The sequence below is a fragment of the Oenanthe melanoleuca genome, chromosome 17, assembly GCF_029582105.1.
Source record: "Oenanthe melanoleuca isolate GR-GAL-2019-014 chromosome 17, OMel1.0, whole genome shotgun sequence".
Classification (NCBI taxonomy): domain Eukaryota; kingdom Metazoa; phylum Chordata; class Aves; order Passeriformes; family Muscicapidae; genus Oenanthe; species Oenanthe melanoleuca.
In genome coordinates this window covers 5,068,884-5,096,659 of record NC_079350.1, presented here as the reverse complement: position 1 = coordinate 5,096,659, position 27,776 = coordinate 5,068,884, and the positions used below count along the sequence as shown (strand labels likewise).

Below are 27,776 nucleotides of genomic sequence, written 5' to 3'. Positions count from 1 at the left end.
TGCCTGTTCCTCCTGGAGCATCAATCCCCCTGACCGCCCCCAGGAGCGGGTCCTGCCGCTGTGCCTGGGTGACACAGGGGCACAGGAAGGTGCTGAGCATCCCTCTGCCTTGTGGGGCTCGGGGCTACCCTGGCAGAGGGGTCTGAGCAGAGAGAAGGGAGTGAAATCCTGAGCGACGTGCAGTGCCACAGGCAGTGGGGTGACCTTCAGCAGGGACAGGGCTGCTCTGCCTCCCTTCCTCCTCCCACAAAGGCTCAGAAAGAGGAAACGGGTTATTATTATTATTATTATTATTATTATTATTACTATTATTATTATTATTATTATTATTATTATTATTATTATTATTATTATTATTATTATTATTATTATTTATTATCTGGGATTTTGCCCTAAAATCTGCAGCAGGTGTTTGGGGCCAGGCTGTCGCTCCATGCTTGCCTAAGGGGGCTGTTTCTCTCTCCTGCACCAGATCCATGTGCACTCAAGCCCTGCCTGCCATTCCCAACACCCCTCAGCCTGGAGGCTTCACTTTGGCTTCACCCCTACCTTTCTCACACCTCACCTCTGCTCTGCTCTCTCCCTTTTTGCACCCCGTTGCCCCTCATGGAGCCAAATTGCCAAATTCCCATCCTGGGGTCTGGCGGTGCTAGTGGGTCTCCAGCTGCTTCCCACCAGCCTTTGACTCCTCCCTGGCTGTGCTGCCCATGCAGGCAGGGGTGTAAAGCAGGGACAGACAGACAGACAGACACACGGCCACCAGTCACTTACCTCTGCAGCTCGGTGCTGCCCAGCGCTGCCGCCCCTGGCACCTCTCTGTGTCAGATGAGCGGCCAGCCCGCCCTGGGCCATTAAATAGCCCCTGGTGCTGATTGCCATGTCACCCTTGGACGTGTGGCCACAGAGAGGAGAGGGTGGGATCCTCGAGGAGGGAGCTGAAGGGGGATGGAGGGGACAGGGGTTGGTGGAGCTGCCACAATGGGAGCACAGCAACGCCACTCATTAACGCGCCGCCTTCGTTTGCTGCCTCATTTGGAGGAGCAGCTGGGAGCTGGCCTTGTGTCCCTGGCAGTTGTCAGGGATGCTGCTGGGATGGAGGGTCTCATTTAGGGACCAGGTATGTCCCCATCACCTGGCTGGTGTGTCCTTGTGTGCAGATGTTGAGGGTCTCACACAAATGTTTGTGTGCACAGACACCACTGGAGACCCCTGCATCCCCAAACCCGCCTAGGGGCTGGCCCCACATGGACACGCCCAGGTGCTCCCACCCTCCCTGGTCAACACACACAGCCACCAGTGCTGGAACATGTCCCCAAGGCACCCTGCTGTCCCCTCCAGGTCTGTCCTGGCTGTGGCAGTGGAATGGGAGGTGGCAGCAGGGAGGGACTGAGGGCATCACTCGGTGCTCTGTCCATCAGAGCAGGCAGCAGGTCCCCTTGGCACGGACACCTGCCACCCTGCCAGCCCCAGGGCCACCCCAAAGTCCTGCAGGGAGCCCTGGGAAGCCTCCTCAGACCCTGGGTCTCTTGTTTTGCAGGGTGGTTTCAGAGTGGTGGACAAGTTCCCAAGGATGCTGTGCCATGGGCCCCAGCACAGCGAGGAGCTGCAGTGATCCAGTGTCACTCCCTTGGCTGTCACACAGGTCCCTCTGGCAGTGTCCCCAGGCTGTCACAGCTGTCACACGGTGGGTAACGATGAGATCCTTTTATTAAGGAGTTTGGAAAGTCCACATGTACAGCATTGGACACACACACGACCTAGACTTCACAGCACTGCTACACACCACGGCCTGGCCAGAGCTTCTCTGGGAAGGCTCCTGGCACATCCCAGACCCCCAGTCACCCCTGCCCACCCCTCCCAGGGAGGTGTCACCACAGAGGGGTTTAACCTAATCCGGGGCCATGGAGCAATGCGTGAGCTCTTGGGAATAATCCTGGGAAATCCTGCATCTTGGCATGGATTAAATACCCCTCGTGCAAGTCAACAAAATCCCTGGGGTTCCTGGGTGACACAAGGGTGTGCTACCAACAAACCAACGTACAATGTTCCCTCCCCGGTACAGCAGAATGCCAGTGGAGGGGTCTGGGAGGGGATGAGCCTTCCCACCTGGCACATGGTTCCATGTGCATTCCTGCCCAAAGCATCAGAAAACCCAGCTACAGCTAATCCACCAAAATAACTGACCGAAAAGTAAAGATGGGTGCAGGCAGGACCCTTTCCAGAAAGGTCCAGTGGAATACAGGAAGATCCTTGGAAGCTGTCAGGGCTCCTGCAATTGTGCTGAGAAATTCCCCTGCTGAGCTCCCCAGTTCCCATTGCTCCAGAAAGCCAGCCTGGCCAGCTGCTCTGGGCATGGATGGAGTGCGTGGAGCTGAGTGCCCTTCACTCAGAGCTCATCCTCACCTCAGGGTTCTGAAGAACCTCTCTGGCAGAGCAAAAAGCTGTGGTGATTCCAATGTATAATTTGTCCATTTGTCTGTCAGGGCAGACAGACAGGGAACTCACCCAGTAGGTGAGAGAGCTTGTCCAGCAGCACAAGATCTGAGGTGGGGAAGGCTTAAAAAAAGAAGAATCACAGAGGGAAGTACAAACCTGGCACAGCTGGGAAGCTGAGCCTTTGATCTCCCTGTGCTTTAAGCTCCCCTGGAAATGGAAACTGCAGGAGTTTTCCTTCCCTCCTCAGTCCATCCGTCTGCCTGATGGTGTTTCCTGGGGCCAGGGCTCTGCTGTAGCACAGGCAGAAAATGATGTAAAGGGTGACAGGGTTCCGTCTGTCCCCTCCCCTCCTGGCCCAGAGTCTGCTCACATTTGGTTCTTGGTTTTTTTGAACAAAATCCCCCATTTGAGTCCTTCCAGGGAGCCAGCAGGAGACATCAGTCCCACAGCCCATGGCAGCTCCTGCTTGGGCCAGTGCTCTGCTGCTGCCTGGTTATCAGGGCCCTGCAGATGCTAAGCCCCACTCGGGGCTTCTTTTTTGCAAAACCTTGACGGGATTTGAGGAAATGAAAGGCTTTGGATATCTGCAGGTGCCGAGCCAGTGCTGCAGCTCAGCCGGGTGGAAAGGAGCACGGTGCCCAGGCCGGCAGCGAGCAGAGGGGCTCGCTGGGAGAGGTGGCTGAGCTGCCCAGAGGGATTGGGGAAAGGTCACGGCTCTTGGCTGTGAATCACCGGGTCTGGTTGGGAGGGAGGGGCTGTGAAATGCAGGCAGAGCTGCGTTTGAAGTGAGCCTTCCTCTCCTCCTCCTCGTCCTTGTTGTGCTCCCTGTTTGCCCAGCGCTGCCCAAACAGCTCCGTGCCGTGCTCAGTTCTGGGTGTGTGTCCTTGCAGCACTGCTCTGCCTCACTTTGGGCTGTCCTGAGCTGCTGGGAGGCTCCAGGAGCCAGGACAGGGACCATGGGGACTAAGGAGCTGCTGGTGGTCCCTCCCCAGCTGCGTTGCTCTTGCAGAGGCAGAGGAGAACGTTCTGCAGTCCGGAGAAGGAATTGCTGGCACGGTCAGGCTGACCCAGCTGAGCCCTCCCCATCACCAGTAGCACCATGGGGGGAGCTGGAGCTGTGGAGCAGCAGCCTCATCCCAGTCCTGGGGGTTTGGGGGGCCCTGGGGTTCCCCATCTCAAGTGCCCCCAGTCCCTTGCCAGCTCGGCAGGCCCACTGCCAGGTGTCAGTGCCCAGAGCAGAGGTGACCAGGGGTGCCCAGCCTGCCTGGGCTGCTGCATCCCTCCCTCCCTCCCTCCTTCCCTGCAGGCAGCCCCTTTCCTTCCTGCTGGACACCTCTGCCCAAACACCTGCATCCTCTCTGCCCCAGCCACGAGCACGGGCTGTGGGTCACACTCTGGACACTTTTTCTGGGGGCAGGGGAGCCGCAGCAGCGGGAACCAAAGGTCTGGCAATGTCTGTGTGTGCCGATGAGCCAAAGTCACCCTCCCAGCAGCAGGCGCTCCCCAGGGCCCCTCAGAGAGGATGAGGAGGATGGCAGCTGGGGAAGGGTCTGCAGGGCGGTGGGAAGGGCAGGGGCTGGACACGGTGTGGGGCGGGAGGGGCTCATGCCATCAGCTAATTCTCCTCCCGGAGGGGCCGGATCTTCATCTCGGTGAACTTGAGCGAGTACTGCCAGCCGGTCCAGGAGGACCACTCGATGCCGTCGGCGTAGGAGCTGTGGTGGCCCCTGAGGTACTGCCCGTTGAGGTTGGACGTGTGGCAGTTGCGGTACCACCAGGCGCCGTGGTAGAAGGCGGCGCAGTTGTTCTCCGAGTGGTCGTTGTCCAGGTCCTTGGTGGTGAACTTCATCCCGTTGTGCTTCAGGAAGGAGTCACCTGTGTGGGGAAGGACGAGCCAGGAAAACCTTATAAATATGATTGCCTAGCAAAAGATTTTGAGGATATGGAAACCATAAACTGCTTTCATTTCAATCTCGCTTTCGACTGAGGGGCTGGAAAGAAGCAATGTGGATGCTTGAAGATCTTCTCCCTTTGTTTAGGTAACACCAAGTGCTGCAAATACCAAAGAGCCAGCAGAGACCCTCTCTAGGCATGGCAAGGAAGGGTCCCAAAGAAGGTTTAGAGGTGAGAAAGCAGTAAAACATGGTAATGTAGCGATTCCTATAGGTTGTATGTAAATGTTAGAGAATTTGTATCTTGTACTAAATTGGTTAGTGGAAATTAGAATATTCAACATAGAAGGAGATTTATTGTGTTGTAAACGGGAAAATTGCTCTCTTACTTCTCTCTTACTTTGCTCCCTTACTTCATTCTCTTACCTCTCAGAACTCCTACCCCCCACTCTCTTTTCATCCTGCTCAGACTGCAGCTGGCAGCTCCCAGCAAGCGGGTCTGGGGTCTGTGGCTCCCCCTGCCCATGGGCCCGGTGTGCCCCCCATCCTGCTGCCCTACCTGCTGTCCCTGAGTAGTCAGCGATGCTGATGGGGTACCCGTCCTCCTCGGGGTCCACAGAGAACAGCCCCACCCCGAAGCTGCCGTAGTGGGCGAAGGCGGTGCCGTTGTCAAAGTCCTCCAGGTCGATGCGCAGCTCGTAGCTGCCCTGCACCGTCAGCAGGTGGATCCTCTTCAGCCCTGCCCAGGCAGAGGGGTGAGCGTGGGGATGGGTGGCCAGGGGTCCATCTCCTCCCTGCCTGCCCACATGGGTGCTGTCCAGGGGGGTCTCAGTGTCCCCTCCATCCCAAAGGGAACCCCAGACCTCCCCAGGGAGTGCAGGCTCCAGCACAGCCAGCCCCACACACCTAGCCAGTGCTCTCCTGTCAGCTTCCCAAAGCCATCCCGGTAGGCTTCCCAGCCACGGAAAAAGTTCACAGAGCCGTCCTCCCTCCGCTGGAACACCTGGGGAGACACCAAGAGCATCAGCTGTGGGGCTGCTCCCAGCAGAGGGGCTCCTCTGCTCCCCCCTTGCTACCCACCCCTCCCTGTCCTGCCTAATTAGGCACCGGCACAAATTGAACCCTGTCGGCTCAGGGATGCTGGGGAGACCCCCCGGGGAAATGCTGATCATTGCTGCTGGCTCCTGGGGGTGGGTGGGTAGGTTCAGGTAAAACCCTTCACAGGATCCCCTGTCTGGAAGTGTGAGCAGAGCTCAGAAACCATCGTGTGTCCCTGGAGCAGTGGAATCCTGCAGATGCCAAACAGCCAGGATCTGTTACTGCCCGTGGGAGCAGAGACACGGGCAGCATGACCCGAGGTCTGTCCTGCAGCCCAGGCCACTGTGACTCCCCTGCCAACCGTGGGTGCTCAGAGCTGTGTAAAAACCCAGCAGCTGATTTCTTCCTCCTGGATCTCCTTGCTCTCCTAAAGCATCCTCTCTGTGACAGCCTCATCAGTTTCCCAGAGAAATTAACTATGGGGCACTGGCTGCTCTGACCCTGCAGAGCCCCCAGATCCCAGCCAGATCCCAGGGCTCAATGCAGCTTTTCTGCTCAGAGCCTTTCCCTTTTCCTCTCCCATCTGCTCATTGGTGTGTGTGCCCTATGTGTTTTATCCCCTTTTATCCATAGTTTTGGGTTTGATTTATTGACAGCCATCCAGAAAATGCTGCTTCATGCCCGACCATTTGAACTTAATTAAGCCTCCAGCCCTGGATTAATTGCATTAAAGTTAGCTGAGCAAGCCTGCCCTGCTCCCACCAAGCTGCATGCTCCCAGGGCCGTGGTGGGGATGGTGAGGACAGCTGGGGCACTCAGTGGTTTGGGCAGATCCTCCCAGGCTCTGGCAGCCCAGGGGCCAGAGGACTCCATCCTCAGAGCTGCGCTGTGTTACCAAGCTGAGCTTCCAGCACCCAGGACTGGGGAATGTGGATGAGCCTGAAGTCAGTCACTTTTCTCCCCCTGGCTGCTTCTGCCCTCCTGCCCAGGGTTTCACCCTGCATGTGAAGCAGAACCACCCTGTGAACTCTCCCTGGTCTGCCCTTCCCCAGACGGGCGTTTTTGGGGCTCTGTGCTGGCTGAGGCTCTGGCACATTGCTGGGCACGGCACAGCTCTGATCCTGCTGTACTTACCTTCTAGAATTAGAGCCTTAATTTTTATCCCTCCGTTGAGCACTTGAGAAGCTGTGGTTAAGCCCACTTAAAGGGGCTTTCTTCAGGCTTGCTGGGAAAGGGGGACAGCGTGGCTGGACAGGGGCCTGCAGCTGATTTTCCCCAGCCAGCAGCGGCTCGTTGGGGAAGGCGGCGGATGCAGCGCCAGTGCTGCCTCTTAATCGGCTTTGAGCCACGGTTGTAAATAGGCCAATTGCCTGGGTGGTGCCCAGGGAAACGTGTGGGACAGGGCACCACTGCCTGAGCCTTGACACAGCTCAGGAATCACCCCAGTGAATCACCTTCAGTGCCCCACTGCCCACCAGGCTCAGCCTCCCGAGTCTCCCGCTCCATCCTCATCATCTCGCATGTACAGCCCCTTCTGTGCCCCTTCTGTGCTCCCACCATGTGCAGGCAGGGCTGTGATCGCCCTGATCACCCTCTGAGGGTTCTGGGAGTGCTGGGTGCACCAGTGACCCGCGGGCTCATCGTGCTCCCAGCCCTGCCTCGCTGCTCTTTTCCTCCTCATCAAATATGCATCACCCCCTCTTAAGCAAAAAGGATTTCCCTCTCTTCTTTAAAGGCAAGGTTGAAATATTTATCTCCCTCATTCTCTGCCTCCCCCAGTTGCCCTTATGGGGCAGGGACAGGCTCCTGCAAAGCCACAAAAGCAGAAAAATGGGTTAAAAGCAGAGAAAAGTGGGAGCACCAACCTGTGCCTGCTGTGGCACTGGCAGCTTCCTCTGCCTCAGCTCCACCAAACTCCTGGTGGGCTTGAGACTCCTCAGTCTGGACATGCTCAGCCATCCCTTCTCCACCACAGTGCTCAGGCTCCTGGTCCAGTTTTGGTTGTCATGCACAGACCCCACAGCCCTGTCCCCAAGGTGTCCTCTGAGCCCTGCCACAGCAGGGACACCATCTCAGGGCTCAGCCAGGCAGGCAGAGAGCTCTGAGCAGTGCAGAGCCAGTCTGCAGGAAGTGCCAATCCCGTGGGACAGCCCGTGAGCACCACTGCCCATCCCAGGAGCTGCTCCTGCCTGGCCCTGACACCAGAATTGTCTCCTCCCTGTTTGAGGTGGCACATAAACCACATCCTTTGGAAACAGCACGTGTTTCTCCAGGCTCCTCTCACTCCCTGCCTGTGGTTCACCCCAGCCCAGTGTCAATGCTCCAGCATCCCAGGACCCCTCCAGCAGGGCATGACCAGGCTGCTGGAGCTGTCCCCACCAGGTCCCAGCACAGCAGGCACCCCTGCAGCTGGAAGCTGTCACTTAATGTTACCACAGCCCTCATCCTGCTGGCACAGCCTTTTCTTCTGCATTCTTTGTCCTTTCCACCATTTCCCAATAAATGCTGTGCATGGAGATGATGCTGAGGCACACAGAGCACTGTTGCTTATGGAGCTGAGATGCTGATCCCAGGGGATTCTGCCCCAGACAAGGAGCAATGAAGGCTCAGGGGCAGTGGGAGGAGTGTGGGGCATTTGCAAAGACATCCTGAAGACAACATCAAATGAAAAGGCAACTTTTGGAGCCCTCCTGGGATGCTGAGCCTCCCTTTTTGACACATTATTACTTTAAGAAAGTGCCAGAGGTGGGTGCCAGGGGGGAGCTGGGCTGGGCAGCCACAGGGCACTCACTGCAATCACAGCCAGTGCTGGGCACAGCATTTGGATGCTCCCATCAGCACCGACAGGCACTGACCCAGACCCACATCCCCACCAGCAGCAAACGTGGCCCTGCTGCCGGTGAGCAGCACCCAGGGGGACAAAACAGCCGTGCCTTGGTCACCCTGCCCCAGGGCAGGGACAGGGAGCAAGCAGGACCCTGTCCCTGCGGGTCGTGCTGGGGGGACAGGGACGTCCTGAGCTCTTCCCGTGGTCTCTGAGCTGCCCAGGCTAAAGCTGAGCTCAGCAGCTCCCAAGCTCCCGAGTCAAAATTGATTCAGCTGCTGCCATCGCTTCCACCCACCCACCCACATGCAAATAAACCCAAATGTCAGGAGTAATCCAGAGAGGAGGAGGGAAGGGAAGGGAAGGGAAGGGAAGGGAAGGGAAGGGAAGGGAAGGGAAGGGAAGGGAAGGGAAGGGAAGGGAAGGGAAGGGAAGGGAAGGGAAGGGAAGGGAAGGGAAGGGAAGGGAAGGGAAGGGAAGGGAAGGGAAGGGAAGAAGGGAAATTTCCCAGGCTCTGCACCACGGCACCCAGCTCTGGCTGTCTCTGCACCGCTGGGATCCAGCCCTGGTTTGGCTCCTCTCCCCACCAAGGCAGGGCAGAGCCGAGGTGTCTGTGCCACTCCACTCCCGGACCCTCCCGCTGCTGCTTAGGATCACTCTCTGTGCCCCCAGCCCAGCCGAGCCCCCCTCCTGCAGCAGATTTAAATAAGCCTCTGAGTGTCTCGCTAATCACCTTGGGCTGCTCTTCAGGCTCGGCTGGGGCTGGTGGAGGCTGTGCAGTCTGTGCACGGGGTTTGCAAGGACCCTCCAAACCCTGAGGAGGAGGAGGGTCCCCCTCTCCCTCTGCAAGCCCCTAACAGCTGAGGTCTCCGGGCTGGGCTGTGCCTCAGTTTCCCCCCTGCAGCTGCTGGTACCCCCGGACAGCCCGGTTCCTCCTGCCCAGGGTGGGCTCTCGGAGGTGGAAGGCTCGCCAGCCCCCGAGGGCAGGGGGGCTAAGCTCCCTCCTGGCCCTGCTCAAAGCTGCTTAGGGGAATCATCAGATGGTGGGGATTTGTTTCCTAGAGCGCCCAGCTGGAGGGGTGCTGGCCAGCTCGGCTCACCCAGCGTGTCCTCGGGGCAGAGGCTGCCTGCTCACCCTCCTGGTGAGACCCCACCGCCTCCTGGGACCCCTCTCTGTCCTACTGGCACCCAGGTGATGCCCTCCAGGGCAGGGGGAGCTGCTGCCACCCGGCTGATGGCTGGGGCAGGGGGCTGGCAGTGCCGTGTGCCCCCATCCCCTGCTCCCCGCCCCCATCACGGTGATTACGGAGCCATCGCAGCTGAGTGAATCGGACAGGGAGTGAATCAGCGCAGCTCCGAGGGGCCCCAGGCACCCCTGCCTTGGATGAGGCCAAACACCCGGGTTTGGGGTCTGCCCTGAGCCCCAGGACAGACTCACTGGGCCCATGAGGCAAGGCAGAGCCACATGCCCCATGGCACAGCCACACTGTGCCCCAAACATACCCCAGCCTGCTGAGAAGGACAAATTCCAGTGGTGGCATCCAACTCCCTGCCTGAAACCCCCCTCCAGCTCCAGCCAAGCTCCCCAGAGCAGGGCAGGCACTGAGCTCCCCCACTGGGAAGCTCTGGGTGCAGAGCCAGGCCCCCTTGACATTTATTGCCCATGCTGATGTCACATGCAAGTGTCCAAAGTGTCACTGCCCACCCCCAGCAGCCAGCACAGCCCGTGGCCAGCAGTGCCATCACAGTGTCCCCAATGGTGGCAGCTCACCGTCCAGCCGCCCCCGTCCGTTGTCATGTCACAGTAGACCTGGAAGCCATCAGGGTAGTGTGTGGGGAAGATGGAGTAAATCCCATCCTCTTGCTGTCCACTCACATAGATGTCAAAGCAGTCTCGGGGCCGGGAGCCTGCAGCGTGGCATCGGGATGGGGTGGGACAAGGGGAGAGCTGGTTAATTAATGATCTAATTTAATGGCTTGCCATTTCTTCCAGGCTCCCAACCTTGCTTCCAGCTCTGGTTGCCAGCTTGGTGCTGCTTTGCTCTTTCCCTCCCTTCTCCTCTGATGCTCAGGGTGAGCAGTGCCGAGGGGGATGCCACCACCATGGGGACTCCCCAGCAGCTGGCAGGGACTGACCCCATGTCCCTGTGTGATGGCAAGGGCAAGCTGGGCCCCAGATGGGGACAAGGGAGAGTTGATGGATGCCCAGGGAGGCTGTGGGCACGGGCTCCCAGCTCCAGGACAGGAATGCTCAGCTGCATCCTAACCCAACGCTGAGGATGTGACTGTTTGTGCCGAGCCCCTGCAGGGCCACCCTCCACACCTGATGGAGGTCAGTGCTCTGCCTGTGCCCCTGCTATGCTGTGCAGGGTTGTGAAGGGGCTCTTGGGCTGGTTTATGACCAACTGGAGCTGCAGGGTGAGAACTCCCCCTTCCAGGACCCACCTTTCCATCTCCCTCCACCTCCTTGCCAGTCCCTGCACTGTATTAAATCCCTTCTGCAGGATGGTTTGCCCCATGCCGGGTGGTTTTCTCCCTCCCACAGCAGCCCCAGGCACACCCCTCTCCCCAGGGCTGGCAGGGCTGCGGGCTCACCGTTGGAGCAGCCCCGGGGCCGCGCTCCCCTGGCCGGGGCTCGCTGCAGGTCAGCCTTGAGCCGGGGCCGCGCCCCGCCGCGCTCCTTCTGCAGCGTGTCCAGCACGTCACTGACCGAGCTCACCAGCCGAGCCATGTTGGTCTGGCTCTCCGACAGCAGCTGCGGGCAGGGGACACACGGGGGGACACGGAATTGTGGTTAAATGGTTAAATTCCTCCCACATCCCAGCCCCCTGACCACTCTGCCTGCTCTCACTGCTCTGCAATGGCAGGGTATGGGCTGCTGGGGACATAAATCCTATAAAACATCTCTGCTGCTTTTTGGCAGGGGTCAGGGTCCAGATGAGCGCCTACTGGGAGGAGAAATCCCCAAACTGGGTGCCTTGGTGCTGCCACCCCACGGGATAAAGAGCAGCTGTGGGCCAAGGACAGGATGACGGAGGCGGCAGGAATAGCCGTGTCCTGAGGCAGCCGCCAGCTCTGCATCGTTCCCCGAGGTGACCCAGGCTGGGACAGTGACACGGGGCCGGGGCACAGCAGCAGCAAAGTGCAGCAGTGAGAAACAAGCAGCTCTGGGCAGAGGGAGTTTGGTACCAGGAGGGTCAGGCATGGAGCATCCAGCCATGCCCTGGATCTTGCTACGACACCTGGCATACCCAGGTAAGCATTTCAGCACAGCTGAGTGGCTGGGAAATTTTGGGGACTGTAAAGGAGGGGGAGCTGATTGCTGCATGAACTGCCCTTGGGAAGGTTCTGTGTGTGCTTGGCTCTGACTGGAGCTCCCAAACTGGACCTGGAGCTGGGACACCCACGAGGTGGGAGGCTGCACACCTGGCACCGGGGCAGTTTAGCAGGGAGACACTTCCCAGCTCCCAATTCCCAAGCACTTCAACCTCAGCTCCTTCTCCTGGAGCTCTCCCCTGGATGCTGCGGGCAGGGGCTGCAAGCAGGGACATTGGGACAGGGATTTCTACGCCCAGGGAGCCCTGCCTGGCACTGCCAGCCCCGGCTGACCTGGATGAGCCTGCCCTGCTCTCCCTGCAGGGCGCTGAGCTCCTGCCCCATGGCGCTGTGCCCCTTCTTGAGGCCGTCGCAGTCGGCGCGCAGCTGCACGGCGTGGCTCAGCAGCTTGGCCACCTCGTCCGCCACTGTGACCAGCAGGGCCTTCTGCTGGCTCTTGGTGGCCTTGGCCTCGGCGTCGTGGTCGGTGACGGCGCGCAGCAGGGAGGTCTGCAGCCCCTCCACGCGCCCCAGGGTGCCGGCGGCGCTGGGGCAGTTGGGGTCGATGAAGATGTTGATGCGGGAGCTGTCGGCTTTCTCGATGGTCACCAGCGCGTTGGCTTCCTCGGGGTTGGTGCTGATGACGGGCGGCGACTCGGTGACGGGCGTGTGGTAGTGGTTCATGAAGAGGATGGCGCCCGTGACTGTCACCGCCAGGAGGACGGCCACCGAGAGCAGCACGGTGCACAGGATGTACCCGCAGCTCATCCTCTGCGGGCACAGACACACCTTCAGCGCCCCTCGGGCAGCCCCATCCCCGCCCCTCCATCCCAGAGGTAAGCTCAGAGCGCACGGGCTTTGCGGGTCTGGCAGTGACATTGGCCATGGGGGTGCTGGTGGCAGAGGAGGGAGGGTGGGGACCCCAGGGAGCCCTGCGGCTGTGCCAGGGACGTGGGGGCCACGGGCGAACACGGAGTGAGCAGAGCAGCCAAACCCGCCTGGGAGCGGGGTATGAAATAATAACGAGAGCCAAGGCACGGCAGCCGCGGCTCCTGCCGCATGTTTTATTTACGGCCGTGATCCTCGGCTGGAGCAGCCCTACCTCCCCCGGAGATGCTTGTGGGGCTCCCTGCAACCCTGGGCACAAATGTGGAGAGAAAATGGAAAACTCCTCGTGTCCCTCAGAGCAGGGACCGCAGGGAGAGCAGCACAGGCAGCTGTGGGTCAGTGCTGGGGTCACGTTGCCCTGAGTGGAAACATATCTCCCTTGTCACCTCATTTCCTGCTGGAGGGGGCAGAGCTGCTCCCAAAGCCTTTGGATCGGTCCCAGAGGCCCCCGGCAGGGGAGAGTTGCTGTGGGAATGGTCTCTGGCCCCCCCAGCCCCTCTGGCAGCTCTGCTGCTGTTCAGAGCCATCAGCTCAGCCCGTGGGACCTGCTCCGTGCCCACCAGGAGCCTTTTCTCCCTGCAAAGCCGCAAGTGCCAGCACAGGCAGTGCAGAGCAAGTGAGCTGCCACCCGATCCCGTCAGCTCCCGGTCCCCCTCCACCTCCCCTCCTGTTACACCTGCAGGACAGAGGCTGTGATTTTCCCCTGACCCTGGCCGCGGCTGTCACAAGGAATTGCAGGGCTGGCAGCAAACTGCAGATTCAGAGAGACAAAGACTACTTTCCCCAGAAACGAGGGGAAAATTGCTGCATCTGCAAAGATTTCCCAGGCCCTGTCCCCTCCCGTGAGCATCTATCTGGAGTGACACCTTCCTTCAAGCACCCTTCATTCCATTCCCGCTCACGCAACCATTTGCATTAAGGTGACCCCAGCTGCAGCGGGGCTGGCTGGGGGGCCAAGGATGCCCCAGCAGCCCCAGGGCATGCTCTGCTTTCTCCCCCTCTCTGTGGAGTGAGGCTGCAGATGCAAACAGCACTGGACTGCATGGGAAGCCACCTGCTGGGACCTCTGTGAGGAGGCAGCCCCAGGCTCAGCCCCTCGGTGCACGTTAAAAGGAGATGTCAAAGGCAATAAGGGAAACTCTGGGCAAGCAGGGGGTTGAGGAGTTGGCCTGGTGTGTGTAGACACAGAGCCCTGGCTTGGGGGCACAGGGGACACCCAGGAGCAGCAGGATGGTGGCAGACAGAGGTGGCAGATGCCCATTGCTCAGATCTTTATGTGGGCACCCAGGACCTGAGCTCAGCTGGGCCCCTCAGCACCCCACAAGCACAGAAGTGACAGGAGGGGTGGCTGCTCCCCAAAGGCCAATGTCAGGTGCTTTGGGATCTACAGGGTGAGCAGGGACCCCGGTCCCTGTGGGTGTCCTGGCTGTGACAGCACCCTCATCTCCAGGACTTTGTGCCCTCCCATCCTGCTGCTGCTGCTCCCCACAACGCTGACATGCCAGCTAGAGGGGCACATGCAGGAGCTGCAGAGGCCAAGGATCCCCTCTGAGCAGTGAGAGCTCCCAGAACAGAGCCATGAACGGATGATCTCTGCTTCCCATGGCCACACAAATCCCAGCTGGGCTGTAACACAACAAAATCCCTCAGTTCTGCCTGGCTGTACCACCACACCAGGAGCTGTATCCAGCTGTTTTCCAGCCTTCAATCCCCAGAATCACTGCCCTCCCACCGGCAACAGCAACTGGGGGCCAATCCCCTTCCAAAATGATCCCCTCTGTTTGTGACTGCAAGATCCTGAGTGGCGGCAGCTCCATGAGTCCCACGGCATTTTGCTGGCAGGTTGTGTTACCTGGCAACCTGCAGTGGGGAGAGGAGGGAAACTCAGCCAGTGGCACCAACAGCACTCCAAAATGGGTGGGGGTCCCTCCAAGCCCCTCCAGCAAAGCAAAACTGCAGCAGCATGCCCAGCTGCTGGCATGGGACCCTGCAGGTACCCCCTGCCACACACTCCTGCCCCATCATGACCACAGCTCTCACGATCCCTGGGGTTCCTGCTGCCTTTCCATGGCCTCAAGCTCCTGGAATGCTTGCCAAGACTCTTGGACAGCTGTAGGACATCCCCCTGCCCTGGGGACAGTTATTGATGATCCCCTGGGGACATCCATTGGGCTGGAGGTCCCAGTGTCTTCTAATCACTCCTTCCTAAGGAGAGCAGAAGCTGTGAGACCGAGTGGTGCTTGGGATGAGCAAACCTGCTCTGGAGCCTGGGAGGGAGCCCGAGGCAGGATCTAAGGGATGGTTGTGTCCCTGGTGCAAAGCTGAGTCGGGCTCTCCGTGCCCTGCACTGGCACAGGCAGGAGGTCTGCACTTGGTCACCCATGGGGGCAGAGTCCTTGGTGACCCAGCCACAATTCATGAGCAGCTCTGGACCCCACAGGCCCCTCAAAACAGCCCCCAGCCCACTCAGCCAGCCAGACTGGCTGTGCTGGGGATGGAGACAAGCAGCTCCAGAACTTGCAGCCTGTGGGAAGGGAAGGACACGAGCAGGCTTGTCCCCAAGGCACCCAGAGGTGGCCAGTCCCTGGAGACTGGTGGCAGGAGAGGCTGAGCTCTGCCCTGGGAGCTGCTCTAAGATGAGGAGGTGCCCTTTGCTCCTGCCCAAATCCCTGCTCCTCTCCAGCTCAGCAGACAAGCGCTGCTGTGGGATGGCAGGCAGCGATTCTGCAGCCTTGCTGCTCTGCCCCCGGGCTGTGCCCTCAGCCAGGTACCGACCAGAACCTGTGCTCTGCTTCCAAGGCAAGTGGACGCTGTGGTTTGCATCGCACAGGCTCAGCTGCTGGTGCAAACTTTAGTCCAGGTGCCCCCACCTTCCTGCCGGGGTTCACCCGGGGCAGCGGGGGTCAGTCCCCAGCCCCGAGCCTATCGCTCATTCACAGCTGCCTGAGCAGCTCAGTTTGCATCCTTGCTCTGCTCGTCTCCTCCGTCCCTCTCCGCCACCCTGCCCCGCTGCTCCGCCTGGCTCAGGGCTGCGTTCCCCGTGTCCCAGCCGCTCCCGGAGCGCAGCCCCGCGCTCCGCCGGCTCCCCGCGGGCACGGAGCTGCGGAACTGAGTCCCTCTCCCGTTTTCCTGCTCTCCTCAGCCCCCCAGAGCCTGCCTGCGACCGCTCCCACGGCACGCCACACTCTGCGCATCGGGGAGAGCAGAGGACGGGAAGGATGGGATTGCACCGGAGCGGCTCTGGGTGAGCAGCAGGCGGGCTGGGCTGGGATTCCACCGGAGCTTGCGGGAGCTGGGAGGGCAGCAGCGGCTGCACGGCAAACTCTGTGCATCCTTTGAAACCCACCGTGAACCACCCAGCCCCGCTCTGAGCCCCCCACGGGCGATGGGGCTGATCCATCCTGCCCAGCTCGCCCTCGAGGCCACGGGGGGCACCAAAGCGGGGGGATGGCAGCTCCAAACGGGTGGCACTGCCCGAATCCCTGCGGGCAGGGGCTGCGCACAGACAGGGAGCTCTGCCAGGGAGGGGAGGGCAGGCTGGTTTCTCTCTCGGGGGGTCAGGGGTGTCCCGGGGTGCGCAGCCCCTCTCCGGTGAAGCTGCTCGGCATGGAGGGGCTGACCGGGGAGAAGAGAGCGCGGGGAAGGATGCGCAGGAGGAAGAAGTCGGGCAGAAACCCCTCTCCCCCTCTCTTGCCTTGCTGCGGGTGTCGGGGACAGGGAAGCGGCCGACCTGGGGTCGGGCGCGTCTCACGGCTGCTCCCCCCATCCTTGCCCAGCTCCTCGGTGCCGAGGAAGGGCAGCACTGCCAGCTCTTGGCTCCTTCCCTTCACTCGCAGGCTGGCTGGAGATTTGCTGTCCTCCAGCTCTTCCCAGAGACGTTTGCCCATAACTCCGCACTCGTTCTTCCCACCCTGCCTGCACTCAGCGTGCATCCACGCCTGTGCCTGTTCCTAGAAGTGTCCAGGGCCAGGCTGGATGGGGATTTGAGCAACCTGATCTAGTGGAAGGTGTCCCTGCCCGTGGCAGGGGTGTTGGAACTGGGTAATCTTTAATGTCCCTTCCAAGCCGAACCATGCTGGGTTTCTGGGCTCCCTACCTGCTGGGCCGTGCTCGGTGGCTGGCGGAGCTGGCACACGTGCAGCGGGATGTGCAAACAGGCTCCGGCACGTGCCGGATCCCCGCGTGTCACCGCAGGCTCTGCCGCCGCTCCACCGCACCCCGCCGCAGCGCCGGCCTCCCCCCAAAAACCAGCGGGGCTCCCGGAGCTTCACAGCGGGTCCAGCGGCCGGGAGCCCCCGAGCCGGGAGGGATGACTCCGGCTGCAGCGCGGAGCTGAGATGCCGAATCTCCTTTAAAGGGTTATTTAAGCAGTTTGGAGCGTGTAGCGGTTCGGCAGAGGCGTGCGGCAGCCCCGGGGCTGGGTGGGAAGCTGGATGCAGGGTAATAAACACATTGATTTGGGGAGGGTGAGGGGGTGCAGCCCGCGGGGCTCCGCACGGGGGGCTGGGGGGCAGCTCTCCACGCTGGGGTGCGCCGGGAGAAAAGCTCGCTGGGGACACTGGGGGCTCGCTGGGACCCCCGGGCAGGCTGACCCCCCCCGCCCCCCGCCGCCCCCCGCCCCGTACCTGTGATTTCTCCTGCTGCCCATCCTCAAGTTGCGAGGCTCCTCCCACGGTTTTCCAACGCTCGTTCCCCATCGCGCCGCCAACTTCCAGCCCAAGTAAGTGCCCGGACCCCCCCAAACCCCCCCAAACCTCCTCCCCGGCGGCGCAGCCCCCGGCCCGTCCGCGCTGCCCGGCTGGCCGCGGCGGAGGACGGGCGGCGGCGGCGGCGGCGGCGGAGGAGGAGGAGGAGGAGGAGGAGGGAGGGAGGAAGAGGAGGGAGGGAGGACACGGGCACGGACACGGGGGTGGATCTTCCCTCCCCGCCCGCCCCGATCCCCCCCGGGGCTCCCCCGGCCCCGCTCCGGGCACCCCGCCCGGTGATGCCCTGGGGGATCTCCCCGCCCCCCCAAGCACCGCCCGCAGCCCCCCGGCCTCCCCAATCATTCCGAACCCGGACCCGAACCCCCGCTCCAGCCCCGGGCTCCGCAGCTGCCCAGATGTGGCAGCACAGCTGCAGGAGCGGCAGCAGGTAAGGCGGGGGCTGGTACCAGCGGGATCGGGGCTGCTGCGGGGGACCGGCGGGAGAGCGGGAGATGCCCCCGGAACCCGCTCACCCCCTTCCCAAAGAAACGCCCCTACATCCTCCAGAGCAACACCCCAAGCTGGTGGGGCTCAGTCCCACCGGTGGGCAGGGATGGGCAGGGTGCTGGGCGGGGGGGCGGAGGGGGTGGCATTGTCATCGCCACCCCCCCAAAACCTTTGTGCCCAAGGGTAGCCGAAGTGCTAGGGGGCTCTCTGAGCAAATCCCAGCGCACTGTGGGAAGCTGGTGCTGGCGGGGCCAGGCAGCAGCCGCCCCCACCCCCTCCGGGGTCAGAGCGATCCCAAAGCTCAGCGTTTCCAGCCCAAAGCCGGGTGCTGGCCCTGCGTGCCAAGGCTCCCTCCTGGCCTGATGTGCCGCCGCTCCCGTGTGGATGTGGTTTTCCTTCCCATAGCTTTGCCGCACCTCCCGTAAATCTTTTATTTGCCACTTGTCTGACCTGCGGGCAGGAGCGTTGCTGAGAGGTTCAGAGGAACATCGTGAGAGCAGCGACGGCTCAGCGCTGCTTCAATCCGGCTGGGGGGAGGCTGAGTTCCCTCTCCAGGCTAAGAATCCCCTGTGAAACCTCCTGGGCAGCCCTTAAGCCCCTTGTCCTGCAGCATGAGGCTGTCCCCTAGGCATAGTGCTTCCTCCAAACCCCACTGGGTCTCTGTCCCTGGAGCTCAGCCCCAGTCGGGACCTCCCAGCAGCTCCCGTGTGGCTTCACTGGGGTGGGGGCCGCCTCCCTGTGGGGCAGGTGTGGCACAGGGGTGGCAGATCGTGGCAGGTTGAGGGGTTCAATCAGCTTCTCTCCAGGGCACACACTCTATTTCGGGAAGAGCTGCATGCGTGCTGGGCTGGCAAATATTCCCAAAGAGCTCTCTGTGGTGGGGAGGGGAGCACAGGCGTTGCCTCCAGCCGTGGGTACCCGTGTCTGTGTGTGTGTTCGTGCGTGTGGAGTGTGTGCATTGTCTCCCAGCCAGGTGCAAATCCTGCCTTTGGCTGCAGAGATGTTTTGTGTGGATTTACCGGGCGATGCCCGTGGCTGGTAGCCCAGCTCCTTCCCCATGGACGCTTTTCAAGGACTTCCCTTTACAGCTGAGACCGGCCAGCTCGTGCCGCTGGTGCCCGCACCAGCCGGGCTCGGCTCCCGCTCTGCTCGCCCGTGCTGGAAGCAGGAGGCGCTGGCCCCCGGGAAGCTGTTTAAGCTGAACTCTAAACAATAAAAACTTATCATTAAAAAGAAATGCATCTTGGCTTCATGTGGCCTGGCAGCGCGGGGAGGAGTGATTCAGTGGCTTGTCAGCCCTGGGCGTTAGGCACGCCGAGCTGCACAACTGGACACTCTCCAAGTCCAGCAACTCATTTTCTGCAGATGGAGCCGGGACCGTGCAGCGAGCTGACGGTTAATTTGCAATCCAACATACCTTGACATAACCCACAGCCGAATGGCGGAGGTGGTGCAGGATGGGATGCTTGGGAGGCTGCTGGCCGGGCTGTGCAGCAGGGCTGGCCCCTCGCAGCCCTGCCCTGTGTGGGGTGTCCCCACGGCACCGTGACACTGGGGGCAGGTGCAGGGTCCGGCTCGTCCCTGTCCCAGTGTTGATCCTTGCTGCCGATCTTCAAGCAATGCGCTCAGTGGGATGGAGGTTGCCTCCCTGGCAGAGGGGTTGGTGTTTTTGGGAGCTTCAGTGATGCTCAGGGTGAGCCCTGCCCTGGCCAAGGGACCAGTGGGGACACTGGCCTGGCTCATCACTTTGTCTCCTCCTGTTACCTGTCATAGGGTCCGGCTGTAGCTGTGGGATTGGGGACATGGGTAGGGGTACCCATGGCCAGCAGAGACCTGCGGCCCCACAGGCCTGTACCCACAGGCTGTGCCGGGAGGGACTGGGGGCTCAGGTGCGCCTTGTCTTGGGCATCGATGGGCACGGACCCTCCCTGGGGCTGACAGGGGAGGGGGTGCGGAGGGGCTCTGCCAGCAGCCCAGCCCCGATCGATAGGCATCGGAGAGGATGATTCATGTCTCAGGCTGTGGCCCGAGGGCAAAAGCGGGGAGAAGTTTGATGTGAGGATGCCGAGAGGCTGCGGGTCCTGCGGGGAATTGCGGCTCCCGGCAGCGTTTCCCCTCCCGAAGCCGGCGCTGCCCGCACTGCCCCGGGGTCCCGGCTTGGCCTGGGGGAAGAAAACGACGGAAGCAACACAGGATCAGACCCAAGCTCTAAACAGAGTCTTTTAAAAACACTTCAGACACTGTCTTCTACGTTGTGGTCCAAGAGAGTGAGTAGAGTTGCAGTGGGGGTGCCGGGCAGCGGCTGGGCTGGGGTCAGCTCTGTGCCCCGTGGGGACAGGGCACGACAGAGAGCGGCACACCGCAAGACAGGGCTCGGTGGCACTTTACCCTCCTTGGTGCGTTCAGACACACCTGGTTTGCATCCCCAGGGTGCCAGGGGCCAGAGCTGCTGGGTCGGGCCCAGAGAGCGGCTGTGCGGGACAGATGGACTGTCCGAGACACGCTGGGGAAAGGCTGGGGGGGACACCGAGCCCTCCCCCAGAACAGCGTGTGCTTTCCTTGGCAGAGAGCCACTGGAAGCAGCGCCGCCGCTGCACACGCACGGCGTCAGACATCATCACCATATTAATAATGAAAGGGCAGCTCCTTCAAAGCTCTTCGTCCCCGCGCCGGCGAGAGCGCAGAATGCAGAGGAGCTGCGTGAGCCTCATCCCAAGCAGCCGTGGCGAGAGCGCTGCGGTGCCCGGATGGTCCTTGCTGGTCCTTCACCAGGCCACTGACCCGCAGTGACAAAAGCCCGCCCGGGTCCCAGCCGGGCGCTCTCCCCGCCGAGATTTTGGTGCTGTGCCGGTCCCTGCACAGGAGCAGGTGTGTCCCCAGCTCCTGTCCCCAGCACTGCCCTGTGCAGGCTGCCCTGTCCCCAGCTCCTGTCCCCAGCACTGCCCTGTGCAGGCTGCCCTGTCCCCAGCTCCTGTCCCCAGCACTGCCCTGTGCAGGCTGCCTTGTCTCCAGCTCCTGTCCCCAGCTCCTGTCCCCAGCTCCTGTCCCCAGCACTGCCCTGTGCAGGTTGCCCTGTTCCCCTCGGTCAGCAGGAAAAGCTGCTTTGGCTGCCAGGGAAGGAGCTGAGTGCTCTGCCCATGGCTGAGTGACACGACAGGACACCTCTCGCTGTGTCAGGGCCTTTTTCTTCCACGGGAGGAATCGATGGCTCAGACAATGAGACAAACCACCCACAAAGAGGTCCTGGGCTGCAGCCCACACGGGGTCAGTGGCATCACTTCTGCTCTTCTCTCTGTAAGATATTTGGGTTTTCAAAAACCCTCCTTTAACACCCCCGTTTTGTTTAGGGCATTCCCAAGCCTGGTTGTACTTTGCGAGGGTCTCAGCAGGACCAGACCAGGGGCTGAGCATCTTTTCTCCTCTCTCCCCTCTGCCAAACACTCTCCTCCACTTTTGCCCCTCTCAGGAGGCCAGAGCTGGGAGGGATTTGCTGCAGATGATGGTCTGGGGAGGAAAGAATAGAAAAGAATAGAATCCTCTCTGCCAGCACTCCACCCTGCCCACCCTGCACCCATCCCATCCCCACCCCATGCCCACACGCTCTCCCGGCACCCCGAGTGTTCCAGAGGGTCCCACCCTGCAGCAGTGTCCCAGAGGGGTGGGTGCTGCTCTGTTCCCCCCAGCTCTTCCTTCCCTGCCCTTTCTCAAGCTTTTTTTCCCTCCTCGCTCCAAACACTATAAAAGCCCCAAATCCCCTGCAAATGAGAAACCTCTTTTTGTTCCTCCTTTCCCTTTGCTTTCTGCCACGGCAGAGTATTGATTGGAGCTGATGTGCTGTAATCCGCTGTTTCTGTGAAAAGTTGGCATCTCAGAATCCCTGGAGGGGCCAGATCCTGCCCTGATGTGAGTCTTGTTCCTCTGCCAGGCTTGTGAATAGCAGGAAAGCTGCATCCATGCTCATCCCATCCCATCCCATCCCATCCCATCCCATCCCATCCCATCCCATCCCATCCCATCCCATCCCATCCCATCCCATCCCATCCCATCCATCTCTCCCGTCCCGTCCCCTCTCTGCAAATCCAGGTCCTGTACACTTGGTCATCACGAGCAGCTGATGGGTGGGAAAAGGCTCTGGTTTGGAGCAGAGCCAGGTCAGATCCTGCTGGGGTGGATATCCAGAGTGCTGGGCTTCTGAAGGAGCCCTCCTCCCTTTTGGCAGGGCAGGGGATGGTGATGGGGGGTGCTGGTGAGAGGGGCTGGCTGGGGGCTCGGCAGAACCCCGGATCTCCTGAAAGGAACAATTCAGTTTCCCCACAGCCAAGGAAGGCTGTGGAGAGATAGGGCTGACCCCAGCCTGAGAGGGGCTGGTTGTGGGCCTGGGCCCTGGCTGGAGACCCCCCTGTGCCCACCCACCCACCCACCTCCACCATGCTGCCTCTCCATCTATACCCAATGATGGCAAACGGGCCAGAGAGCTGGAAAGTGAGGGGAAAGAAAACCAGCCAAAAATCGCCAAAAAACACAGGGAAGATTTTAATTTAAAACCTTTTCCCACATGGAGAGCAGCAGCCTGGGCCATCTGGAGGAGCATATGCAGGTGAGGGGGGGCAGTGGTGCCTCCTCCAGCTCCCTCACCCTCAGCAGCCTCCAGGAAGGGCTTTGGGCTGGTGAAAACTAACCCGGGGGGAGGTCTGGGTACCCCAATCCCAAACATCAGCCTGGGGGAGCTCAGCTTTCCCTCCTGAGCTACCAAGACCTCTCCGTTTAATTGCTGTATTTGCTACAAAAGTGATGATGAATCCCAAAGCAAACTACAATAGCAGCTGAGTTTATTGCGAGAGATTAATTCAGAGGTTTAATTGAAACCGCAGGAGCAGGATGGGAAAGCATCAGTGTGGGGCTGGGAGGAGGGGGTCAGGGTCAGTTCTGCTCAGCACCCACATCCACCCCTAGCCCCGGCAGTCAACCATGCCCAAATTAGCAGATTTACTCCTCAGAGGACTCCTCCATTGGCTGAGCATCACATCCAGCATCCCAGAGCCCCAAGTCTCCTAGCAACTCCCCAGTGCTGCCTGTGCCCACCCATTAACCCCTTCCCAAGCCCCCCCACGCTGTGTGGAACACCCGGTGCTTTGAAGGCGTCGCTGCCACACGGGGTGGGAGCTGGGATTTGTGCAGCAAATAGATCTGCAGGATGCTGGAAGGAAGCTCAGGATGCTCGGCTGGGTGGGAGAACCGAGCTGGGCTGGTTAGCCAAGACTCAGAGTGTTTGATTCCAGGTGGCACAGGGAAAAACCTCAGGTTTGTGTATTGGTGGTTTGGTTCCTAAATGTCACATCAGTTTTGAAGGTTTTATCCTCCTGAGCTGTGGAGATGCTGGGGAAAGGTCAGGGAACCCCCAAATCTTGGCCAGCCCATGCAGGTCCCCGCTGGCATGGACACCAGGAGAGGCTGAGCACCAGGCAGCCCTTTCTTCCAGTTTCAACAGTAAATCAATGACACAGTTTCTTTGAGGATAGGATGGAAGGGAAATTTTCAAGGAAAATGGCCTTGAAAGTGTAAAATCACAGCAGGACATGGTGTGATGGCCAGACCTAGGATGAAGAAGTGGGGCTGCTCCGTGATGGGATGTCCAATGCTTCCCTGATCTTGCCTTTAGAGATCAGAAAACAGGAAACCAGGGTTGGAAAAAATAGTGGGGTTTTATTGCTGAAAAATAACAGCTGACGTGGGAAAAAAAAAACCCAAACAAGTTTGTTTGTTGTTTTTTTAAAAAAAAACTATCTTAATATGTATAGACTGGGAAATGTGTCCAAAGATCATGTGCCATTGAAAAGGATAAATCACTTCTCTCACTTTAATGTGCTTTGTTGGGTTTTGTCAGAAACACTGTCATAAAATTACTAAATTGAAATTTTATATGGGGGGAGAGAGGGGATATCTCGAGGGTTTGTTCTTGCTTCTCTCTTCTTATTGCCAAATAAAATACAATTAAAGCAACATTTTCTATGCCAGCCAGCATAGCTAACATCGCTTTTCTGACGGCACTTTTTTCTGTCAGCCAATGAAAATAAATGGTGCAGGATTACCAGGGAGCATCCAGCCTCCGTGGCTGGAGGGGGGTGCGGAGCAGCAGGCACTCCCGTTTGAAACAGAAGGATTTTATTCCCGCGGTAAGTGGAGATCCCCAGGGATGTTCCCCGCAGAGCTCTCGCGGCCGCCTGCAGGGAGCGATCCTCTGCTCTCCCAGTTCCCACCAGTGCTTCCCAGTCTAACCCAGCCCTTGCATAGCGGCTATCTGGGGGTGCCAAATTAACTCGGGACCCCCTGCAGCACTTTTGGGGTGATCCCAGCGAGGTCACCGTGGGTCTGGTGGCCCCCGGGGCTCATTCCCATACCGGGAGCTCATTCCCCTGCCTGGGGCTACCGGCGGCTCAGCTGCTGCCTGCACCGAAATCCCCGTGGTAATTGGATGAGGGCACCGGTTTCCATGAGAATATTAAATCAGAGCCCAGCCCCGATCCGGGGCGACACGCCTGGGAATATAAAGACACGGTGGATCACGTTACAGAGGAGTTATTTCTCCTACTTTAAAGTCAAAGGTATTGCAACAACTTATATTTGTCACAGAGCATATTGGGGCATGTGTGATTGATGGGAGTGGGAGGAAGGGGGAGGCAGCCCCGGCAGAGGGGCTGAGCACTCACCACTCATCACAGCGATGGGCTCTGGGGGGCTGTGGAAAAACAGGCTCAGAAAGTTCTTAAGTGCTTTCCAAGGCAGATTTTTGCAAAGCCTCCTGAGAAACCATCTCTGTGATGAAGTGTGAGTGCTCAGCCACTCTCAGGGGACAGCCCAGGCTGTGAGAGAGGCCACAAACCTTTGTGGCAGTGCCAGTGCAGGTGTTGCAGTGCTGCAAAGGTCCTGGAAGCTTTGTGGGCAGCAGCTCACTGCCACCATCCCAAGCTCCCTTCCCTTGGGACCAGTACAGGGGGTCACTCAGCAAATGAGGGGCTCCAGTGTCCTCCCAGTTACTGATTTAGCTGGGTCTCTCCTTGTGGTGACCATCTGGTGGCATCTGCTGCTGCTCAGCTGTCACCCACCCTGCTGGGGAAGGGGAAATCCAGGCACCTCATGGATGGGGTAGGCAGGGGAGATGTCCAGGGATCCAGCAGAGGGTTGGGAGCAGGGACATCCCATGGGTCCTGCCATGGTGGGGAGGGATGGATGGATGGATGGATGGATGGATGGATGGATGGATGGATGGATGGATGGGCAGATGGACATCTCCCCACCCACAGCACAGAGGCAGGGGGGAACAGATACGCCTTGTTAGCCAATGGGGTGGCCTCAGGTGATGCTGACAAGCCCATTAAAGGGGTTTATCAAGGGGACTGGGGCTGGCAGGAGGCTGCTGGTTTTATCTGAGATGCTGCTTTTGGGCTGGGAGAACCTAAGCCTCTGCTCGTTAATTAGAAAGGCTTTGAGGAGGTTTGTACTGGTTGGCCTCACTTGTGAGCAGCCGTAATATGATGAGTGATTAGGGACTCTGAAGCTTTTTAGCCAGTGTCATTAAGCTGCTGATGAGCTCAGGCAAGAAAAGGTCCTTTTTGGCTGTGCCTGGAACGGGCTGGTCCTGCTCTGACCTGGTGCTTCCTCCTGTCTTGGTCCCCGAGCTCCTGAGCCCAATGCAATGGGTGAAATGTGTGTCCTGGGGACAGTGATGGCTTGGCTGTCACCCTGTGTCCTTGAGTAGGGTCATATCTGGAGCAGTTCAGCTCATCAGTGAGATGATGAGCTTGTGGTCATGCACGAGTGAAGCTGAGATGTTCCTATTTTCACTGTCTGCCAGGTATTGAGAGAATTTGGGGATGATTATCTCTGAAAAGGTGACTTTAGACCATTTGTGCATCAGGGAAGAGGACAGTGATGTGTGTCCCGACAGCTGCTTTGGGAGAGAGCTCCTGTCCCCGTTATGGGGTTTCCCCACTGGTCTGGGCACTGATGGTGGAACCTTTTTGCTCAGGGGACATCCTGACAGTGTCACTGTCCCCTCGAGGCAGTGGCAGAGCAGGGAGAGAAATCTACTGGATTTTCTCTGCCCTCCCTCATCTTCTGTCTGCTGTCTGCCTTGGCACAGCTTCCCTCAGCCCAGCAGCACGGTGCCCGCCGCTCTGCCCGCTGCATTTACGGCAGCGTTAATTAAATACTTTCTGCAATCAGCGCCAGGCATGACCCCGCTCCCCGGGCTGGGATGTGCCATCATCCAGCAAGAACATGACTGCTGCCATCCCAGGGAATTTCTAATAGAGATTTACTCATCCCAGGCCTCTCGTTTCTCCATTTTGCGACATTTTGCAAAGTTCAGGTTTACAAAATAAGCCAGTGCACACGAGAGATGCTCCAGCCATTATTTACAGTGCACGTTCCATTTCCCACTACACTGGGATGGGGTCCTCACTGGTGGTCAGCAGAGTTGGGGGTGTGCTGGCAGATATCCTCTCCTGCTCTCTACCCAAGGGGCTGCTGTTTGTGACGAGGAGCACCCCCCACCCTATCTGTACCCCTGGCAGGGCTGTGTGTGCTGGGAGAGCAGCAGAGCATTGTCTGTGCTCATTGAGATGCTCGTGGCATCCTGCAGCTCAGCCTGCCTCCAGCCCTGCTCCAGTCCCAGGGCAAGGGATGGAGTGAGGGAACTGGACACTGTGTCAGGGAGGGACAGGTAGGGCTGCTGTGCTTTTGGGCTGTGATTTGGGGTGCTCTGCTCTGCTTTTTGAAATAAGCCTGTGCTGAAAGCTGGAGGAGAGCATGGAGGCAGCAGGCTGCCAGCAGAATCCTGTTACTGTGCCACGGCCTCCAGGTCTCAGCTACAGGCAGAAAAACCATTTTTGGCACATCACTGATGGTAGGAGCTGCCTGCTCCAGGAAGGTGAGGCAGTGTGTGTGCTGGAACACAGCAGGTGTGTGTCCCACAGCTTGTCCCTCAATGGCACACCGTGCTGGTCACTGCCTTTGTGACCTCTGCCATTTAACCTGTGGCCAGCTCCTGTGGGTGATGGGACCTGGGGCAAACCAAGCTGGGTGACCAAACCTTCTCCTCCTCTCCCTCAGGGTGGAGCTGGCCATCCTGTCTTCCCCTTCCTCCAGCAGGGTCAGCTCATCCTTTCAGGAGAAGGTCCTGCTGGAAACTAAGGGGTGTCCATCTCACAGTACCACGCCAGGAGAGCAGTGGAGCCAGGGGCAGTGACCAGCTCTCACCCCAGCTCCAGGGGATGGATGGGGCCACCCTCAGCCTCCTGGGTGCTGGAGGCAGGTAAGTGGCACCCAGTGCCACACACCCTGTCAAAACCTGGCCGTGCTGCCAGCCTGGAGCTGGGCTGTGGGGCATGAGGGGCTGTGGGATCCACACACCTCGCTGCTGCCTTGTCAGGTCTGATCAGGAGGAGGATCAGTTGGCCCTGTTCCTGCTCTCCAGATTTAATTAACGGGCCTTTCATCTCTACCCTGAAGGAATCAGCTATCTTCTGTCTTCTTAATTAACGTTCATTAAGCAAATCAGAAGAACATTTTCTTCTCTCCGCCTCCACGGCTTTTAACCCTTGCGGGGTTCCAGGTCTGTGTTGGGACAGAAGAAAACTCCTGGACAGGTTGGTGTCATCACAGCCTTGGTCACCACATCCCTGAAGTGCTTGGACCAAGGTCCTGGACCAGTGGGTGAAGTCTCTCCAGGTACAGAAGCCTTCAGGTGAGGTTGGGCTTTGTTACCAGTGGATCACAGCAAGCACAGGCCATCTGTTGGGCAAGGGGCAAACTTGTGCCCACCACCCAGCAGGAGCCTACTGAGGGGCTCATCCAGTCTGGGGTACAGCTGAAACCACCTGGGAACGTGCAGCTCCCACTCCAGCTGCAGCATCCCCACTCTGAGCACAGCAGTGTCACCACCAATTTCCATCAAGCTGTGGGCCATCCCCCACACCCATGGGCTCTGCTGGAGCAGGAGGTGAGATTGGGATACTTACCAGTTTTGCCCAAATCCTTCTGCATCCTGAGCCCTGGCTGTGTGGTCTCATCACTCTCTAACCTGGACCCCTCTGTAACAGGGGCAGGGAGATCCTCTCATGGCTGTGTGCTGAATCCCAAGGAGGAGGAGGAGGCAAACCCATGACACAGAAGGTTTGGTTAGAGCACGGT

The 27,776-nt window shown here is 59.6% G+C and overlaps 1 protein-coding gene across 1 annotated transcript; it reads right to left on the bottom strand.

Annotated features, from left to right (window-relative positions):
• Positions 1-1,690: 1,690 nt before the first annotated feature.
• FIBCD1 (fibrinogen C domain containing 1) lies at positions 1,691-17,090 on the bottom strand. The gene is made up of 7 exons (XM_056505085.1): positions 17,019-17,090; positions 11,800-12,276; positions 10,786-10,945; positions 9,962-10,098; positions 5,235-5,331; positions 4,888-5,067; positions 1,691-4,311 (listed from the first exon to the last, which is right to left on the bottom strand). Exons 1-7 carry the CDS (start codon positions 17,088-17,090, stop codon positions 4,052-4,054), a joined length of 1,383 nt encoding a protein of 460 aa, XP_056361060.1. The 3' UTR covers positions 1,691-4,051.
• Between the last annotated feature and the right edge of the window lie 10,686 nt (positions 17,091-27,776).

Coding starts and splice junctions, on each gene's coding strand:
- FIBCD1 (XM_056505085.1), bottom strand. CDS start 17,090: ATGGGGAACGAGCGTTGGAAAACCGTGGGAGGAGCCTCGCAACTTGAG. Junction 12,277..17,018: donor GGCAGCAGGAGAAATCACAG/GTACGGGGCGGG, acceptor CTGTGCCCGCAG/AGGATGAGCTGCGGGTACAT. Junction 5,332..9,961: donor CGGACGGGGGCGGCTGGACG/GTGAGCTGCCAC, acceptor GTGTCTCCCCAG/GTGTTCCAGCGGAGGGAGGA.